Below are 20773 nucleotides of genomic sequence, written 5' to 3' on the forward strand. Positions count from 1 at the left end.
TAGAGTTAACTCGTTGATTCAGATGATTAGGTTCATAGCTCGTTTAGAGACCCTTTTAATGATATGCTAATTTTGTGAGATAGGAATTTTGGGTTTTTATGAGCTGTATGCCAAAATCATCCGTATTAAGACAATAAAAGACCTGAAATATTTCAGTTAGTGTGCAATGAATCTAAAATATATGAATGTTAAATTTTCATCATGACATTATGGAAAATAATGAACTTTATCACAATATGCTAATAATTTGAGAAGGACCTGTATGTTGTTGTAGATCCCCAGTGATCCAGGACATGACAGTCCTAGGTGCCTAAAGAAAACACAACTGGACTGTCACAAAAAAACCCAGTTGTTTTTCTGTTTCAGCACTTAGCACTATAGTGAAATACATGAAAGCATATTAATGTGTAAGATTGTCCAAGTCAAAGTCTATCCCTAAACAAATACTAAACACAGGTCCTTTAAAGCACATTTTTTTCATGTTTAATGATTTAATCCACAGGTTTCAAACTCCATTCCTCGAGGGCTGGCATCCTGTAACTTTTATATGTGTCTCTCTGTCAACACGCCTGAATCACATAATGAGAACATTAGCAGGACTCTGTACAACTTGCGTGCATGAGGAGCTGATTCAGTCCTTTGGCTCAGGTGTTTTGGATTTGGGTCACATCAGAAAATTGCAGGACACGGGCCTTGAGGACTGGGGCTTGACATCCCTCTCAGTTTGTTTTCTTGACATTCTTAAAGTGAAGAGTTTCAGTGCTCTGTCTGCTGGTGGTGAAATGGCCCTTTTTTTGTTTCTTGAGTGTCCCTTTAGGTGTTATCAGTCTGTAACTCAAAAACTAAAATATCAACAACAACAAAAAAAATTTTAAATGTTTGAAGGAATGTTGAATTTTATATTTAAAAAAAAACAAATTTTTCTGTGCTCTGTTTTATTTTTCATACTTATTCTGACCTGGAAAGTATTAAAAATAAATTGCAGACTTTTTCAGATTAAACATTTGTAAGGAAAATAGTTTTAATAATTTGTCTAAGTTTGAAAGGTACAGCACAGTAGTGATCAAAGGTCAATGAAAAGTAAAAACTATTTTTAAATTACTGTTTAACCTGTTCACAAGTGGTTAAATTTACAACCCTAATGCTGCTTTAGAAATGCACAGCATTGCTAGTTAATCAGTAATCAGATCTGATCGTTGACTGATGCAGCCAACATAAATCAGTGTCCATGTTCTTCCCCCTGGCCGTTACAGATTTAATGATCATCTCGCTCTTCTGTCAAGGTTTTTAAATTCTGTATTCAGCTCTTTCGAGGCTGAAATAGACTCAACAGCACCTTGAAAAATGAGTTCACCTATATTATCAGGTGATTTCCAAGGCAACTATCTATGCTGGATATGACTTAAGGGTATCAGTGTAAAGACGACTGAACAAAATGGCATGGTACACTTTTTAGGTTTTCATTTTCACTGACTCGATGCAATCTGCCGGGCTCCTTAGATAGAAAAACCTTCTAACCAATTTCAATAATAAACTGAATCCGACTGCACTGTTTGATAATTGAGATCAATTGGAATGTATGTACCTGTCTTGAAATCTGTATGATTTGATTGAATTGACTTTGTAAGTGCCTTAAGATGACGTGTTGGGAACTGGCACTGTGTAAATAAATTGAATTTGTAGGACAATTTGGAAAACCATTTATAATTTACCTCTCACTTTACAATTATCCACTATGTGTTTGTTTATCACACTTAAGTCCTATAAAGTGCGTTGAGGTTTGTGGCTGTAATGCAACACATTGTGGAAAACTTTAAGGTTTATAAATATTTTTGCAAGGCCCTGACAAACTGATAAAGTGCAAGAGTAACTCCAGAAGATTTTTTTATTTTACATTTATCCTCATAATTTAACCTTTATGTTAAATAGGGTTATTTCTGACAACTGGAGTGAAACTGTTTATCGGGATCTAAAAGAAAAAGTGGATTCCTAAATAACCTGTTGGCGTGTTTTTTGGTTTTAGATGGTGGAAGCAGTTGGAAGTCTTTGCAAAAAAGTGGGTGTTCTGTGGGAGTTTATTCGAAATGTTTTGATAACATGAAAATTGTTGAAACAGATTTCAATTTATAAAAATGGAACAGAAAACATTCTAACTGAATATCCAGATGGACTGTGTTGCCCAATGTGTAACGCATAAGTTGCATCTGGATGCAAGACATTCCAAACAGAGGAAATTAGGGATTTAAGATTGATCTCCTGACTGGAACTTCTCCTTCTTACGGAGTCACAATAAGTTTAATCATCAGTTTCCCTCACACTTACACATAAAAACTAAATTTACCAGTATAACAATTAACAAGTATTACTATATGACCCTTTAAAGAAGTGCCTCTTGTATCCTAAAGAAAAGTGAGACACCTTCTATCTTTTGTGTCTCTTTGCAGAAGTAGTTATAAGAAACATAGTTTTAAAGTAAAGAATTTTATTACAACGCAAACCCCAAAATGTAAAAACATTATTTACAATGAAATCCCAAACAAAAGCAGCTCAGTGGCAACAGGATCAAAAGCTCAATTGGAAAATGTTCAAGTTACTCCATTAAAATCTCAAGTAATAAAATACTTTTAATAAACCAAGCTTTCACAGCAAACATTTGCTCACATGCTCCAGTTAAAATTAAGTAGTCATCTCACAAACTTTACAAATAGTCTCTCGTCTCACCAAGTAAAGATCTCATAACCGCGATATCCTCCATTTCTAAACAAATCAAGGCTCAGTTAGAACATTGTTATTCCCTTTTTCCACTTATGTAGAAGCCCGGCTGCCAGCTTCCTCCTGGAGAAACTGGTTTAGGTTAAAGCCCCTGGCTGTTGTGGAGTGACCTCCACAGGTTCCAGTTTATCGGAAAGAACACAAAGGATCTTGTCAAACTTCTCGTATCGCTCCTTTTTGTCAGCAACCGCTCCTTGCTGACCCCAGAACAGCCGCAGGGCGAACTCTGTCCGCAAAGCCTCCAACAGCTCAGGGACCGGCTCCCAGCCTTCTGGTGAAGAGGTAAACAGACATGGGATCAGAACTGACCGAGCCAAAGCTTCACAAGTGCTTAAGTAGAAGGCAACTGGACTTTCTCTCCTGATAAAGTCCAGCTGCCTTCTACCTATGGCTGTCCTGTCCTGGATGATTGAGAATCTACACCAGCATAAAGCTTCATACTGTTTGTTTTGGAGTATTTAACACTTTTCTACCTGCTGCCATTGCTTATTCTACCTTGCATGGGCCCCATGTATGAACAAATTCATATGCAGCATCTGGGAGCAATCAGTTGCAATGAACAATTGTCTCACAAGCCAGAAAGCTCTTGTGTAATTTAACCTGAGGACTAAAGCTTTACAAAGACTGAATAAGCTCATTTAAATTATTAAAAAAAGATTCAATTAGTTTAAAAGGGAAATTCTGCATCTGCTTTTTGGAAGCAGAGGCATTTTTTGTGAAAGCAGTGGCATCACTTGCTACATGATGTTCTCACAACTAAGTTATCTTGATACATTTCTTCAAGAAATCCTCAAACCAGCCCATTTTAATAAATGGTAAATGGACTGAATTTATATAGCGCTTTTCCAGTCATACAGACCGCTCAACTTGAGGTTAAGTGCCTTGCCCAGGGGACAAACACGTTGATGTCATAGGGACAAATCTTGCATACCTGTGAGCAGAGACTCTGCGTGCTTCTGGTGATCCTGAGAGTGCAAGGCAGCACTGCGAGCTGCCTGGAGGACGTTGTACAGCACCTCACAGCCCCGCTCACCATTTTCCACTGGGTCCTCACCCTCCATCACCATAACAAGAGGAACCAGGTGCGGCACAGCAATGGGACCCTGGACTACAGAACCTGCAGAGGAACATGAACCCCATCAATCATTTAAAAACAACAAAAGAAAAAGTGTTACAATTGTATTTCCTCTGCAATTATTTGACAGAGGAAATATTAAAGTTTTTACTTTTTTGAGCTTGATAGCACATATTTTGGTGTCTGAAGTCACTTTTCACACATTGAGGCCCTCTACGTTTGAAAATATTTGATTCTGTGGGCCAAGAAGTACAGAGAGTAGAAGAAAGTCCCGCTTCTTTTATGCATCCCTGCTTTAACAGCTAACTATGCTGCATTTACTGTTCCTAGGAAACTAGTATGTAGTTTGGTTATAAGTTACGTACCTTTAGAAAGAATCGAGCCAAATATAACCATTACTTTAATTAGTTTTTTTAATACTACTAAAGAAAAAATAGATTAATCATTCATATAATTTTAGAAGGAAGGTAGTAATTGTTATTAGTGCACTAATAACAAAAGCACAAAATTCTAAAGTAAAGTGAAAAAAAAATGGGAAAGGCTTGGAGGCATTGTAGACAACAAGATGGTTAACTTCAGACACATTCACTAATTTATTTGAAGTTGTTTGGCTGTTATTTAAACATTGTTATATATTAAAATAATATTAATATATATCAATGTATTTAAAGACACTGAGGGCTAAATGAAAATTACCCAATGACCTACACTGGCTCCTGTTGTGCATTTTCCCAATAAAGTTAAAAAATGTTTGTCTGCTGAATTTTACAGGGTTGAGTCAAGAGTCTTTCCAGCAGGGGGTAATATTTGTCTTTCAGCTTTTGTAGCAAATACATTTATAGCAATTGGAAAAGAGGGTCATGCCAGTAAGATAGAAAAAAGAAATTTCCAAAAGGTCTGTTAGTGACAAAAGTATTTTTTAATCAAGTGGATCCATATTTAAAATAGGAATTTATCAACATTTATTATTTCTTCGTGACAATTTCACCATCAGCCAAAATAAACAATAAAATTCTCTTTCTTTTTGAATTGTAACACTCACCATCTCCTTCGATCAGCGAGTTCATGAAGGGTTTGAGTTTCTTCTCATACAAAACTGCACTTGCTGTGTGGTTCCTCCTCAGCGCTCTCCATGTCATCTCCAGCCGCACTATCTAAACACATGCAGGCACAACACCACCAAGTGAGTGAAAGAAAATCTTTAGGCATTTTAGGCATCTTGCCGAGTGAATCAGGCACACAATCGCAGTACCTGGGACATTTCCAGAGCCTTCATAACAGCTGAGAAGGAGAAAAGGTTGTGCACGTTTTCTTTCAGGGCCTCAGCCAACAGGATTACTTTGTGTAAAACTGTTGCTCTCTGGTTCACAGTCCCCGTGCAGCCCAGTATGTCTACAGCCACACCCAGAGTTATCAGATGATGCCTACAGAAAATAACAGAAATGAAGTGCACGGGTTGACAGAAAACTGGAACTTGATGCATCAAACCTTTAAAACAGAGGTAAGTATAACCCTTTTTTGTAGCTAAATTCACAGCTATTGTAAAGAATATAGAATCAGAATCAGAAAAGCTTTATTGCCAAGTATGTTTTTGGACATACAAGGAATTTGTTTTGGCGTAGTCGGTGCAATACAGTGTTGTACTGTATTGCACCGTAAAATAAAGTACAACCACATTAAAGTTTGAAATGAGAGCTAAACAAAAAGTTGTCTGAGTGAGCTAATTTATTTAACTGTCCTGTTTTAAGGAACATTTATCATGAATAATTACCTTTCCATCAAATCCTGTCGTAACTGGTGTCCATGTGGCAGAGTAACAAGCTCCAATCCTGAATTCACTCCCATAATCCTCTTCTGCTCATCAGTCACACCGACGATGCGTGCTACCTGCATTACCATATTTCCACATTAATTTAGAATTCAAAACAGCTTGACTTCACGTGCTGTGCTTTCATAATGTTGTTCAAATTATTTATTTCATATTGTTTTACACATTTTACAGGTGTCTGTTTGCCATGTGGGGAGCTGGTTATGCAGTAATCTTGGAAAATAAACCTTTAGAGATTTGAAAGAGTTTTCATGTTCAAATTCCAAACATTTTAAGAACCAAAGTAGCAGAGTTCTAGGTCCATTTTTGTGTCATAACTACTGCTTCAATACTAAATACACTATGAATATTCACAAGATATATGTACCGAAAGACAGATAGGAGTATTAACTGTGTTTCTTGGTTCCTTTTAATTTGCATATGAAAAAAAAAAATGCTGCCAAAATAAACACAAGTTGTCAAATTTTTAATTCAATATAACCTTCAATTTGTACAAACACCTTATCGTTACATCAAAAAACAACACAGTACGAGTTTTAAAATGTTTACAGTTGACATGATATAATGCAAGTTCCTACCTGACAGTCAACACTGAGCATGTGCAAAGCAAGAGTTTTGGCATCTGAACGGCTGAAGAGCTCTTTGATTGTGAGCAGAACATTAGACTCCAGAGGCCTGTTGTGGTCTGGCAAGAGCAGCGACTTGAACTGGTCCAACTGAAAACAGGATGATGTCTCTATCTGCAACAGGGTCAATAAAAGTATAAGGTCTCAGCTGTTGTATGGAATTCTGGTAATCATTAAAATTTGATTCGTTGAACAGATAAAAATTCTAAAATTAAAGTTTCTTTGTATAAGAAATATTGTTTTCATTTTGAGCTGTTGTGATTTTCTCAAACCTAATGAAATATTTGAAAAAAGTAAAGTATGTCCATTAAAAGCTGTAAGAGACCATCTGTTTAAACGTTTAGCCAAATTTATTTAACCAAAAACCCATCCCACTGTGGAAATTCATGCCATTAAAATGACATTGCTGGTGAATAGAAAATAAATGACGAGGACTGCTGTTCACCATTTTAAAACTTAGATAAAATAAGGACATGGTAGAAATACAGGGGTTGGACAATGAAACTGAAACACCTGTCATTTTAGTGTGGGAGGTTTCATGGCTAAATTGGACCAGCCTGGTAGCCAGTCTTCATTGATTGCACCAGTAAGAACAGAGTGTGAAGGTTCAATTAGCAGGGTAAGAGCACTTTTTTGCTCAAAATATTGAAATGCACACAACATTATGGGTGAAATACCAGAGTTCAAAAGAGGACGAATTGTTGGTGCACGTCTTGCTGGCGCATCTGTGACCAAGACAGCAAGTCTTTGTGATGTATCAAGAGTCACGGTATCCAGGGTAATGTCAGCATACCACCACATCCAACAGGATTAACTGTGGACGCAAGAGGAAGCTTTCTGAAAGGGATGTTCAGGTGCTAACCCGGATTGTATCCAAAAAACATAAAACCACGGCTGCCCAAATCACTGCAGAATTAAATGTGCACCTCAACTCTCCTGTTTCCACCAGAACTGTCCGTCGGGAGCTCCACAGGGTCAATATACACAGCCGGACTGCTATAGCCAAACCTTTGGTCACTCATGCCAATGCCAAATGTCGGTTTCAATGGTGCAAGGAGCGCAAATCTTGGGCTGTGGACAATGTGAAACATGTATTGTTCTCTGATGAGTCCACCTTTACTGTTTTCCCCACATCCGGGAGAGTTACGGTGTGGAGAAGCCCCAAAGAAGAGTACCACCCAGACTGTTGCATGCCCAGAGTGAAGCATGGGGGTGGATCAGTGATGGTTTGGGCAGCCATATCATGGCATTCCCTTGGCTCAATACTTGTGCTAGATGGGCTCGTCACTGCCAAGGACTACCGAACCATTCTTGATGACCATGTGCATCCAATGGTTCAAACATTGTATCCTGAAGGCGGTGCCGTGTATCAGGATGACAATGCACCAATACACACAGCAAGACTGGTGAAAGATTGGTTTGATGAACATGAAAGTGAAGTTGAACATCTCCCATGGCCTGCACAGTCACCAGATCTAAATATTATTGAGCCACTTTGGGGTGTTTTGGAGGAACGAGTCAGGAAACGTTTTCATCCACCAGTATCACGTAGTGACCTGGCCACTATCCTGCAAGAAGAATGGCTTAAAATCCCTCTGACCACTGTGCATGACTTGTATATGTCATTCCCAAGACGAATTGACGCTGTATTGGCCGCAAAAGGAGGCCCTACACCATACTAATAAATTATTGTGGTCTAAAACCAGGTGTTTCAGTTTCATTGTCCAACCCCTGTAAGTTACACCTCATAACTGGAATCAACTAGTTTTCAACTTGATTTTCCTGACCAGTAACATGCTGGTCATAAACTAAAATAAATGACCATTTTCTGATAAGTGTACGCATCGACCTAAGCTCTACCAAGTTGTGCTAAAAACAACACTTGAGTGTGGATGCTGCAACTGAGTGAAGAACTAAAATTAATTTATATAGATAATGTGCTAAGTTTTTGTTTGTCTGTCTCATGCATTAGTAGGAAGTCTAGTTTCCAATTGCCGTTTTTGTTTGTCTTACTGTGCCACATTACGCCAGCAGATGGCAGGTACACCAGTCAAGTCATCTGTGTTGCCGCGGTCTGTCCACACCTAGCGTCATGTCAGCAAAACTCAGGAGAAAGCGCCAGAGTCCAATTTGGGAGTACTTTGAATATGATTGTTTTAGATAAAAGTAAGTGTCTTCTAGTGGAATGAGATAAAATCTGTGGGGAATTATTAAAGAGGAAAAATCCCACGAACCATAACGTTCACTTGAAAAGTTCGCACAAGACCGTTAACTTAGCTTAAGCATGCGCAACCCTCATCTGCAGAATATGGCATGTAACTCTTGTTACAAAAAAGACAAACTATAACTGAAACTAATATAAACTAAACTGAAAGTAAGCATTTAAAAAAAAAAGAAAACCTAACTAAACTAGCAAACAAATGCTAAAGCTAATTAAAAACTAAAATAGAATTGAAAATCTGAAGTCAAAACTTAAAAAAAACTAGAAAAATTGCTGTTTCAGTGAAACAGCACGTGAGAATGCATTCTGCAGAATGAACGAAGCAGAAGATGCTAAAACAAAATTTGAAAAAGTAATAAGCGATAATTAGCTGAAGAACACATGAAATAGAAAGAGGCAGAAAGAAGAGAAAGATAATTAAAAAGAACCAGAAAATGTGAATGCTGAATGAAGGAAGCAGAACATGCCAAAGAAATTTGAAAAAGTAATAATTTGCAAAAATAAAATACAATTCGCTGAAGAACACATGAAACAGAAAGAGGTAGAAAGGTGAAAAAGAAGCAGGAAATATAAATGCTGAATGAATGAAGCAGAAGATGCTGAAAAAATATGACATGGTAAAAATGATCAACACTCCGTTAAAGAACACAAGAAAGAGAACAAGCCAGAAAGAGAAAAGCAGAAAAGAGAGAGAAGAGAAAGAAACAGAAAGGATAGAAAGAGAAAAACAAAAAAGGGGGGAAAGAAGCAAAAAGAATAGAAAGAGGCAGAAAGGAGAAAAAGAGAGACAAGAAAAAGGAGGGACAAAAGCAGAGGGATAGAAAGAGAGAGGCTAAAATGCTAACATTGACATATCGGCTATCACTACAATGAAGGCTGACATTCGTTTACCCCTTCTAGTATGCAAAAAGCGGTGTAAGAGCTGAAATTAGCTAAAATGCTAAGGCTACCTAAATGTCAATGTAGTAAGACTATCATGTTGGCTAATATTAACTCAGTCCATCTATAATGCTTAGTACAGCCGATATGCAAAAGTCTTTGAAATTGCCCTTGAAAATGATTCATCCTTGTTCAGGTATTTGAACAGCAGGAGAAGCTGTTTAAACACCTGACATCAAGTGGTGTTTTGTTGCTCCCCTGGAACCTATGAAGATGGTTTCAGAATCAGAATCAGAATCAGAAAAGCTTTATTGCCAAGTACGTTTTTGGACATACAAGGAATTTGTTTTGGCGTAGTCAGTGCAATACAATATAAATTAAACAGTATAAACATATCTACAATATAATATAAATATATGTGCACAGTTTTAAGTGAGTGAGAGTAAGTATAGAGCAGTATAAGATGCAAGAGCAATACAACAGTGCAGATGATCATTGTGCAAGTATGGCAGTGCAAGTAAAGCAGGAGTCCAAGCTGAACGTTAATGTAACGCATAGAGTTGCAGGTTACAGGTGTCCTGTCAGCAAAAAAAAAAGGGGGGGGGGGATGTCAGGGTGGTTTCCGGGCTTTGTTAACCAGGCTGGTGGCAGATGGGAAAAAACTGTTCTTGTGGCGTGAGGTTTTGGTCCGGATGGACCGCAGCCTCCTGCCAGAGGGGAGAGTCTCAAAGAGTCTGTGACCGGGGTGGGAGGGATCAGCCAGAATCTTCCCTGCCCGCTTCAGGGTCCTGGAGGTGTACAGTTCCTGGAGCGACAGTAGACTGCAGCCAATCACCTTCTCAGCAGACCGAATGACACGCTGCAGCCTGCCCTTATCCTTGGCTGTAGCAGCGGCGTACCAGATGGTGATGGAGGAGGTGAGGATGGACTCAATGATGGCTGTGTAGACGTGCACCATCATAGTCTTTGGCAGGTTGAATTTCTTCAGCTGCCGCAGGAAGAACATCCTCTGCTGGGCTTTCTTGATGAGGGAGCTTGAGAACTTGAGATCCTGGGAGATGATGGTTCCCAGGAAGCGGAAAGATTCCACAGTGTCAATTGTGGAGTCATAGAGGGTGATGGGGGCAGGTGGGGCTGGGTTCTGCTTGAAGTCCACAACCATCTCCACTCTCTTTAGAGCGTTGAGCTCAAGGTTGTTCTGGCTGCACCAGTCCAACAGATGCTCCACCTCCCATCTGTACGCGGACTCGTCACCATCAGAGATGAGTCCGATCAGGGTGGTGTCGTCCGCAAACTTCAGAAGCTTGACAGACTGGTGACTGGAGGTGCAGCTGTTGGTGTACAGGGAGAAGAGCAGAGGAGAGAGAACACAGCCTTGGGGGGAACCGGTGCTGATGGTCAGGGAGTCAGAGACGTGCTTCCCCAGCCTCACGCGCTGCTTCCTGTCAGACAGGAAGTCAGTTATCCACCTACAGGTGGAGTCGGGCACACTCAGCTGGGAGAGCTTCTCCTGTAGCAGAACTGGGACGATGGTGTTGAAGGCAGAGCTGAAATCCACAAACAGGATCCTGGCATAGGTTCCTGTGGAGTCCAGGTGCCGGAGGATGAAGTGAAGGGCTAGGTTGACTGCATCATCTACAGACCTGTTGGCTCTGTAGGCAAACTGCAGGGGGTCCAGGAGGGGGTCGGTGATGTCTTTTAGGTGTGAGAGCACAAGGCGCTCAAAGGACTTCATCACCACAGAGGTCAGGGCGACGGGTCTGAAGCCATTAAGCCCTGTGGTCCTTGGCTTCTTGGGAACAGGGACGATGGTGGAGGACTTGAAGCAGGCTGGCACATGACATGTCTCCAGTGAGGTGTTAAAAATGTCTGTGAAGACTGGAGAAAGCTGATCAGCGCAGTGCTTCAGGCTGGCTGGTGAGACAGAATCCGGACCAGCAGCTTTCCGGGGGTTCTGTCTCCTGAAGAGTTTGTTGACGTCCCTCTCCTGGATGGAAAGAGCCATCCTCGGCGTGGGTAGGGGGCTGGTGGGGGGGAACTTCAGGGTGGGGGTTGGAGGTGCCAAGGCCCCTCTTGAGGTTGGAGAGATGGGGGTGGTGGATTGTGGCTGCAGCTGTTGGGGGGCGTCGTGGGGGATGGTTGCAGGACTGTCCCTTTGTCTTTCAAAGCGGCAGTAGAACTCGTTCAGGTTGTTGTCGAGGCGTCGGTCGTTGATGGAGTGGGGGGCTTTCGGCTTGTAGTTGGTGATTTGCTTGAGCCCTTTCCAGACAGACGCAGAGTTGTTGGCTGAGAACTGGTTTTGGAGCTTCTCAGAGTACAGTCGTTTGGCCTCTTTCACTGCCTTGCCAAACTTGTACTTTGCCTCTCTGTATATGTCTTTGTTCCCACTCCTGAAGGCCTCTTCCTTATCCAGTCTTACCATGACCATGATGTGGTCGGATTGGCCCAGTGCAGCACGTGGGACGGCGTGATAAGCGTCTCTGATGGTGGTGTAACAGTGATCCAGAATGTTGTCCTCTCTGGTCGGACATTTAATAAACTGTCTATATTTGGGGAGTTCGTGGGTGAGATTACCTTTGTTAAAGTCACCAGCGACGATTACTAAGGAGTCCGGGTTGGTCCGCTCCACACTCAGTATCTGGTCGGCGAGCATGCGCTGTGCGACCTGCACGTTAGCTTGCGGCGGGATGTAAACACCGACCAGGATGAACGAAGCGAATTCACGGGGGGAATAGAAAGGCTTACAGTTTATGATGAAGGATTCCAGGTCTGGAGAACAGTGCTGCTGAATCACTGTCACGTCGTTGCACCAACCACTGTTGAGGTAAAAACAGATTCCTCCACCTTTCGCTTTGCCGGAGAGTTCCGTGTCTCTGTCCGCTCAGTAGAGCTGGAATCCTGCCAGCTGCAGCGCAGAGTCTGGTATTAATCCACACATCCACGTCTCCGTGAAGCACAAAACTGCCGATGAATAAAAGTCCCTGTTTTTCCCCAACAGCAGTTGTAGTTCCTCAATTTTGTTGGGAAGTGAGCGCACGTTAGAGAGAAATATTCCAGGTAACGGTGTTCGTAGTCCACGCTGGCGAAGTCGTACCAGCACCCCAGCCCGTTTCCCTCTCTTCCGGCGTTTCACCGCGTGAACAAAGGTGAGCGCACCTTTGACCAGAATGTCCAGAAATTCCAGAGCAGTAGGCAGAAAAGTGGGAAATAACTCCTCTGGTGTAGTAGCCCTGATGTTCATGAGTTCTTCTCTGGTGAGAGAGCTCCGGGTACCATCACAGAAGACCGTTTTAAAGCAAAAAACAAAACAAAACAATGCGCACCAACACGCCGAGGCGACCATCTGCGGCGCCATCTTGGATCATCGTAAGTCACAGAGTAGTGCTTTCTTACTGGTTCTGATCAATTTGGACCTGGTTCTGATGGAGTGTTCCTAACTGGTTCTAATGGATATTTCTACCAGGTTCTGATGGGGATTTCCTCTTGGTACTGATGCAGTTTGGACTTGGTTCTGATAGAAGATTTCTCCTGGTTCTGAAGGAGATTTGGACCTGGTTCTGGTAGAGCTTTCTTCCTGGTTCTGATAGTTTTCACGTAGTTCTGATAGACTTTGGACCTGGTTCAGGTCGAGGTTTGTACATGGTTCTGATTGTAACCAGATTCAGATGGAGATTTGTTTCTGGTTCTGATGGAGTTTGGGTCTGATTTTAATGGAGATTTGTTCCAGGTACTGATGGATTTTGGACTTGGTTCTGATGGAGGGTTATAACTGGTTCTGATGGAGATTTGTACCAAGTTCTGATAGAGAGTTCTTCCTGGTTCTGATGAAGTTTGGGTCTGGTTCTGAAAGAGATTTGTTCCATGTTCTGATTAAGTTTGGACCTGGTTCTGATGGAGGGTTGTTCCTGGCTCTGATGGAGTATGGACCCGGTTCTGATAGAAGGGTTTTCCTGGTTTTGAAGGCGATTTGGACCTGGTTCTGGTGGAAGGTTCCTAACTGGTTCTGATGGAGTTTTACTCTTGGTTCTGATGGAGTTTGGGTCTGGTTCTGATAGAGATTTGTTCCAGGTTCTGATGTGCTAACAGCCTATATGCAAAAGTCTATGAAATTGCCTTTTAAATTTAATCCCTGTTGTCTAGGTGTTGAAACAGCAGTACATGCTGTTTAAGTACTCGACACAAAATGGCCGCCATGTAGTTGCCTCCTATGAAGATGGTCAAAGGGTTAGGGGGTCGGATCAGGTTTATGCCATAGAAATGAATGAAAATGAATGGAAGTCAATGCAAAGTCCTCAAAAAGATAGTTATACATGGATGTGTGTCTGTGTGTGGGTGTGGGTGTGTGTGTGTGGGTGTGTGTGTGTGTGTGGGTGTGTGTCCCAGTGTGAGACACAGAGAGGCAGAAAGAAAGACAGAATCACATCCAGACATATACAGTAGGAGATACACAGAGCTATAAATAGAACAGTGAGGAAGGAATCAGCCAATCAGCAAAGAGTGTCAGTGTAACTTGACACCTGCAGCTTTTCTAATGCAGCACCTCACTATTGTCTTCCCCTGGCCTGGGCTTTTAATATGGAGGCGCATGCTCCCGAACTACCCCCCATAACTCGGAAACCGTAAGGGCTATCGACGTTATTCTTGGACGGTTATTCTCAGAATGGACAGGGGAACGAGAATATTAACACTTTTTTGCTGAAAATATAATATTAAAGGCACAGCACTAGGTGAAAACAAAGGGAAAAATGGAGAAAAACACAAAAATGCCTGAACATGCTCTCGAACAACATCTAATAACTCGGAAACTATAAGAGCTATACATTTGATTCATGCACCGTATGAATAAGCAGACCTTGTTGAACAATCATGGAGCTTCTTAAGTTTCTACAAAAATCTGTCTGCGAGTTGTAACCCTGTGAAAAAGTTGATTATTTTGACAATTCTTAACCTGAGTGAAGGTGAATTTTTCACTCTCAAACAAACATACTTCACGAAAAAACGATAAAAGATATCCAAATATTTTTTAGACCGTAGGTATCAGCAGGGATCGGTGAACAATCCTGGAGATTTATATAAGTACAACAATATCAAACAGTAGAATACAATATAACATGTTAATTAAAAGCGTGTCTGTATAAAAATGTCTTCAGCTGCTTTTTAAAAGAGTCAATGGAGTCTGTACAGCGTAAAGACAATGGAAAAGAATTCCACAACCTTGGTGCCACAGCCCCAAAAGCCCGATCCCCACGAGTTTTGAAACGAGTGCGAGGGACCAACAGTAACCTTTGACCTGATGATTTAAGAGCTTGGGATGAAGAATATGGTTTCAACAGGTCAGAGATATACTGGGGGGCTTGGCCATGTAAGGCCCTAAAGGTTAAAACTAAAATTTTAAAATAAAATCTAAAATTTACTGGCAACCAATGAAGAGAGGCCAAAACTGGAGTGATAGGAGATCTTCTATAGGTGCCAGTTAAGAGTCTTGCTGCAGCATTCTGCACAGTTTGAAGGCGATCCAAAGCTGATTTGTTAAAACAAGTAAAAAGACCATTACAATAATCCAAACGGGAAGAGATAAAAGCATGAATAATCATCTCAAGCTCAGCCTTTGACACCAGTAATCTGAGTTTTGAGATATTCCTTAAATGATAAAAACAATGACCTTGAAAGTGGCATGGTTGTTGGTGCCAGACAGGTTGGTCTGAGTATTTCAGAAACTGCTGATCTACTGGAATTTTCACGCACTACCATCTCCAGGGTTTACAGAGAATAGTCTGGAAAAGAGAAAATATCCAGTGAGCGGCGGTTCTGTGGGCGCAAATGCCTTGTTGATGCCAGAGGTCAGAGGAGAATGGCCAGACTGGTTCGAGCTGATAGAAAGGCAACAGTAACTCAAATAACCATTCGTTACAACCAAGGCATGCAGAAGAGAATCTCTGAACGCCCAACACATCGAACCTTGAGGCGGATGGGCTACAGCAGCAGAAGACCACACCGGGTGCCACTCCTGTCAGCTAAGAACAGGAAACTGAGGCTACAATTCGCACAGGCTCACCAAAATTGGACAATAGAAGATTGAAAAAACGTTACCTGGTCTGATGAGTCTTGATTTCTGCTGCGACATTCGGATGGTAGGGTCAGAATTTGGCGTCAACAACATGAAAGCATGGATCCATCCTGCCTTGTATCAACAGTTCAGGCTGGTGGTGGTGGTGTAATGGTGTGGTGGATATTTTCTTGGCACACTTTGGGCCCCTTAGTACCAATTGGGCATCGTTTAAATGCCACAGCCTACCTGAGCATTGTTTCTGACCATGCCCATCCCTTTATGACCACCATGTACCCATCCTCTGATGGCTACTTCCAGCAGGATAATGCAACATGTCACAAAGCTCGAATCATTTCAAATTGGTTTCTTGAACATGACAATGAGTTCACTGTATTCAAATGGCCTCCACAGTCACCAGATCTCAATCCAATAGAGCACCTTTAGGATGTGGTGGAACGGGATATTCGCATCGTGGATGTGCAGCCGACAAATCTGCAGCATCTGTGTGATGTTATCATGTCAACATGGACCAAACTCTCAGGAATGTTTCCAGTACCTTGTTGAATTTATGCCACGAAGGATTAAGGCAGTTCTGAAGGCAAAAGGGGGTCCAACCCAGTACTAGCAAGGTGTACCTAATAAAGAGCCCTGTGAGTGTATTTAATAATAAAAAACTTGCACATTTTTTTTTTAAACAGATGTCCTCCTTATTATGGGTGCTTTATTCATTTTTGAGAAAGTAAATACTCAAATCTGAGAGCAAGTATGTGATGTAACAAATGTGGAAAAAGTGAAAGGTGTGAAAAGGCAGGTCAAAACTTTACAAAAACCCCAAAACTCTAGTAGAAAATAATTGCTGGTATGGCCCATGACCACATCCATTCAAATCAGATGCAAATATGAATACTGCTAATACTAAAGTTAATGTTATTTATACAAACTTGTGGCTGTTCAAAATGCCAGTCTCTCCCTTCCTCTGCTGCTTTCCTCTGGAGCTCTTTTTCAAACAGCAGATGTGAGGATGTTCCGTTGTTCTCTGCCTCCAAAAACCCAAAGGAAGTCTCTGTGAGATGTGCACGGCTCTGCCACTTCTCCTCTGCTCGCAGTCGGTCCACATGGCCTTTCCTCTGAGACCGAGGGACCTGAACACAACAAGAAGAGGATTTATACTCTCTGTGGGGGATTTATTGCTAGCTGTGAAATTGTTTTTTGTTTATTTTTTTACCTGTATGACAAGCTCGCTGTAGAATGATGAGGGGTCTTCATCTGGGTCTGTGGAAGGAGGAGGTGTGGCGTTGGAGAAGACAGTAGAGACCCTGAGAGGCTTAGGAGGAGCTCTGGAATGCAGTTGCCCATCTGAACCTCGCAAAGTTTCCCCACCACCTGCAGGCAGTGAAAGGTTTGATTCATGTGGGTGCTCTATATTTTACCCGGGCAAAGGTAAGCCCATAACTTTATTACCTGGATGGGAGGGCCGCGTCTGATGTGTTCTTGGGCTCAGCAGGGGTTCGCTGCCTGTGCGAAACACAGGAGAAATGGGGTCGGGGCCTGTGTCTTCTGGCTGGGTGGTCTCTGGTGCTCCTGAATGAGAAACAGAAACATTTGAAACCAAATATTTACATACACTAAACGTTTCCTGTTTTAGGTTAGGTTGGGATTATGAAAATTATTTCCATTTGCTAAATGCCAAAATAATGACACAATGACAATGTGTGACATCATGGAAAAGTCAAAAGAAACCATCCAAGATTTAGGAAGAGACTACTGGACATCCACAAGTCTGTTTCATCCTTGGGTGCAAATTCCAGTTGCATGAAGGTGCCAGAAAAAAAAAGAAAATTTAGTCCTTATAGTTTGAATATGGGCTTGTGTGAATATGTTGACTGAAGCTGGGAGGAGAGAGTCATTATCAAGAGTGAAAGACCTGTACTGCCATCGACTGACAGGCCACTCAGAGAGTAAGAAGCTATTACTCCAAAAGACACATAAAAAGCCTGCCTACAGTTTGCAAATGCACTCACAGACGAATACCTTAATTTCTGGAGACATTTCCTGTGTGACTTTTCTGATGAAACTAAATGTAAGTGTTAGTTCAAAATGACCAATGTTTTTTTGGTGGAAAAGAGGAAGTTTGTAATCCTGAGAATACCATTTAAACTGTGAAGTACAGGGGAGCAGCATCCTGCTGTGTGAGTGTTTTGCTGCAGAAGGAACTGGTGCACTTCACAAAATTTATGACAGGAGGAAAGAACTTGATGGTGGAAATATTTAAGCAACATCTAAAGACATTGGCCAGAAGGTTAAAACTTGGGAGCAAATGGATCTTCCAAATGGACAATGACCCTAAGCATACTACCAAATTACTCACAGAGAGGCAAAAGAACTTCAAAGTCTGTGTTTTGGAGTAGTCATCACAAAGCCTTGATTTGTCTCAGAAAAAATAAGGGGACAGATCTCAAAGATGCGTGTGAACAAGTCAACCTCCTTCATGCCTACAAACCTGATTCTGTTACACCAGTTCTGTCAGGAGGAATGGGCCAATATTCCAGCAAACAATGGTGAGAAAGTTTTTTAGAAGTACTCAATATATTTGACCCAGGTTATGTGTTTTAAAGGACAATTCAGAATTTTAAGAAAGTTAAAAAATAATTCTGAGATCAATTTTTTGTCATTACTCTCACATTTAGCTAACAAATAACTTTTGGTAATTTAAATTACTTAAAACTGAAAATATTTAGTCAGATTTAGTCTGTGTCTCTAAAATCTGTCTCAACTGTATGTCAATGAGCACATATGTTCAAGTAGTGTAACCAGAAAACCATTACAAATAAATTACAGGTAGTTTTCAAAATATGACTTGACTGAACTGCCAAATATATATACAAAGACCAACAAAACTGGCAGTTTAATTGTGCTGTCTATTTGCAAGAGAAACTTTCATCCTCAACATGCTCTTTCATACAGGCTACCAGAAAATCTATCTGTAAAAATACCAACATTCTCTACCCAAGTGCTCCTCTGTTAGTACTTACTCCCTTTCATGCTCCAACCTTACTTTTTCCCTTTATGGAAACATCTCACGTTTTTTTTAAAGCTCAGACTTAAACCTCAAATGTTTAACCTACAAATCATCTTCCTTTTATCCATCAAGTTCTTTTATATCTATGCACCTACGCAATGTTTTGCAAATTTGAATAAAATAGAACAGGTTTGAACTCTGCTGTTTTCTGCTGTTATCAGAACTAGAAGGAAAGAACAATGACTGCTGAGACAAATCAAAGTAATCCTAATTTTTTTTCCATACATTTTTAATCCTTAATACCTCCGTCTTAAATTTAACATGACCATATAATATCCAATGCAGCCATATTCCTCCAACCTTTAAAGGGAAATAAGAATAAAAACTATAACCCTGCTCTTCACCTACTACATTTAAACGTAAAAAACCTTGTTGAATTTGCACAGCTTCTTTTAGAATACAAATGGCTTCAGCCACTTTTATTATAAGCTTGTTTTAATTTATAAAATCTGGGAAGTTTTCTGTAACAACTTTAAAACGAATTAGCAATTAGGCATGGGCCTGGTCCTATTATCAAGTTGTAGTCAAGTTAAAACGCATCCATTCTCAAAACCGTTCAAATCTTACATTACACAGTTCTAACATTTCAAAGTAAATTTAATTGATCAATATCAGGAATCCCAGATGACACCCAGCTACTATTACTACAACCCAGACAGGATGCATGTGGCCCCATTGCATGGCCAAAATTATTAATGATCATGGCCCATTTTTGCATGCACTAGTAACAAAACTCTATTGTAAGTAATGCAAATTATTGCTAGACAGTGTCTGGGTTATTCGCAAATATAAACAAAGTTTAAAAAAGCTGCATTGGCTTCTTGTTTGCCTGTCCTTTGATCTACTCTGCCTGTTAAGCTCATATATCCACAGAAACACGTCATTAAGTTTTACAACATCACAACAACCAAAGTGAAGTCCTGCGTTTCTGAAGCAGGACTATTTTTGTGTGTTCACTCCACACAAAATTAACTGGGGAACTGGGGATCAACAAGTCATATTAAAAGAGAGGAAACATGCTAACATTATCCTAGCACCCAAGCAAACTTCAAAACTAATGAAAAAACTGTGCACATTTGAGGGGACATGTCACATTATATCTTACAGAACCTAGTTAAACCCATGTTGGATCAGCATATTATAGCTAACCTGCAAAACCGCTGCTTGGACGACACTTATTACTTATGACTGGAGCCTACTGAATATCATTGGTGAGTGAGCTGTAATACTGATGACATTTTATTTGTTGTTATTTCACTTCACTTTAAAGCAGGGTCACCAACTCCTGTGCTTGAGAGCTACTATCCTGCAAATTTTAGATATACCTGAATCAAATGGCGTAATACCCTCATCAGCATCTCATTCAACTCTGCACAAGCATGGTAAAGAGCCAATCATTTGACCGAGGTGTGTTGGGGCAGGGATGACTATAGACGTTGGAGGATAGATCTTGAGGGCTGGAGTTGGAGGCCCCCTGCTTTAAAGCTATGAAACTGAAAGCAGGTGTATCTCCGTGTTAATTCATTTGAACAGAAATATCAGACTGGGTCTCAGTGTCAGCCAACGCCTGTTCTTCAATGACATGGATCAGACAAAAAAAAAAAAAAAACATCCTAACTTTAAAAGAAATACCCAAGAAAGTGCAGTAATGAACTTAACATAAGTGTTCTATGGCTGCTTGAAGAATCGCTGCCCCTCCTCAACCTGTTGCTGCTCACTGCTGGTTAGTTGGCTCAAACAAGGCTACTAAACTTTGTCCTCACTTTCAAGAAAGTTGGTTGTTTAAAATGTTGAGCTGTGGAAACTAAAGGAGCAGAATCCATCACTCCTAATGAGTAAATGCTGATTTAAATCTAAAGTTAACAAGCTAAGAACAACATGTCTGTTCGGCAGCTGGCTGCAGGCTAGCAGTTGGAGCAGGTAGTCGCAAAATTAACAGGCTTATATCAGCTTGTTAGATTCCTATAACTACTTTTTTTAAAAGTAGCATTACAAAAGTGTGTAATATTCTGCACAATAGGTACATGTTTAGAAAAAAACTGTTGTATCATGTTTGTAAGCCACTGTGAAAAAGTTTCTTCAGCTTTGCGTTTGGCATTTCTTAATGATTGAGTTCCACACAACAAATCTGAAGTGATGTCTAAATAACTCAAAAATAAAATTCTTTAAAAATAATTCTGTCTATTATGTCGCAATGTAGAAACATAAAAATGTATTCTTTAGAAATAGAAATTAAAGAAGAAT

The 20773-nt window shown here is 40.6% G+C and overlaps 1 protein-coding gene across 4 annotated transcripts in view; it reads right to left on the reverse strand.

The window, feature by feature from the left end:
* Positions 1-2465: 2465 nt before the first annotated feature.
* The window catches only part of sh2d3a (SH2 domain containing 3A), a 41589-nt gene continuing 23281 nt past the window's right edge, over positions 2466-20773 (reverse strand). For 3 of the 4 annotated variants that reach the window (XM_047366867.1, XM_047366869.1, XM_047366870.1), the window contains 9 exons: positions 16912-17031; positions 16676-16833; positions 16392-16592; positions 6254-6415; positions 5619-5734; positions 5100-5271; positions 4890-5001; positions 3704-3889; positions 2466-3043 (listed from right to left, as the gene is read on the reverse strand). In XM_047366867.1, the coding sequence (XP_047222823.1) occupies positions 2850-3043; positions 3704-3889; positions 4890-5001; positions 5100-5271; positions 5619-5734; positions 6254-6415; positions 16392-16592; positions 16676-16833; positions 16912-17031 (1421 nt within the window). In that variant the 3' untranslated portion in view covers positions 2466-2849. The remainder of the gene's footprint in view (positions 3044-3703; positions 3890-4889; positions 5002-5099; positions 5272-5618; positions 5735-6253; positions 6416-16391; positions 16593-16675; positions 16834-16911; positions 17032-20773) is intronic. The other variant, XM_047366868.1, reaches the window with a different exon arrangement.

This window comes from Girardinichthys multiradiatus, chromosome 5 (assembly GCF_021462225.1).
Source record: "Girardinichthys multiradiatus isolate DD_20200921_A chromosome 5, DD_fGirMul_XY1, whole genome shotgun sequence".
Taxonomy (NCBI): Eukaryota; Metazoa; Chordata; class Actinopteri; order Cyprinodontiformes; family Goodeidae; genus Girardinichthys; species Girardinichthys multiradiatus.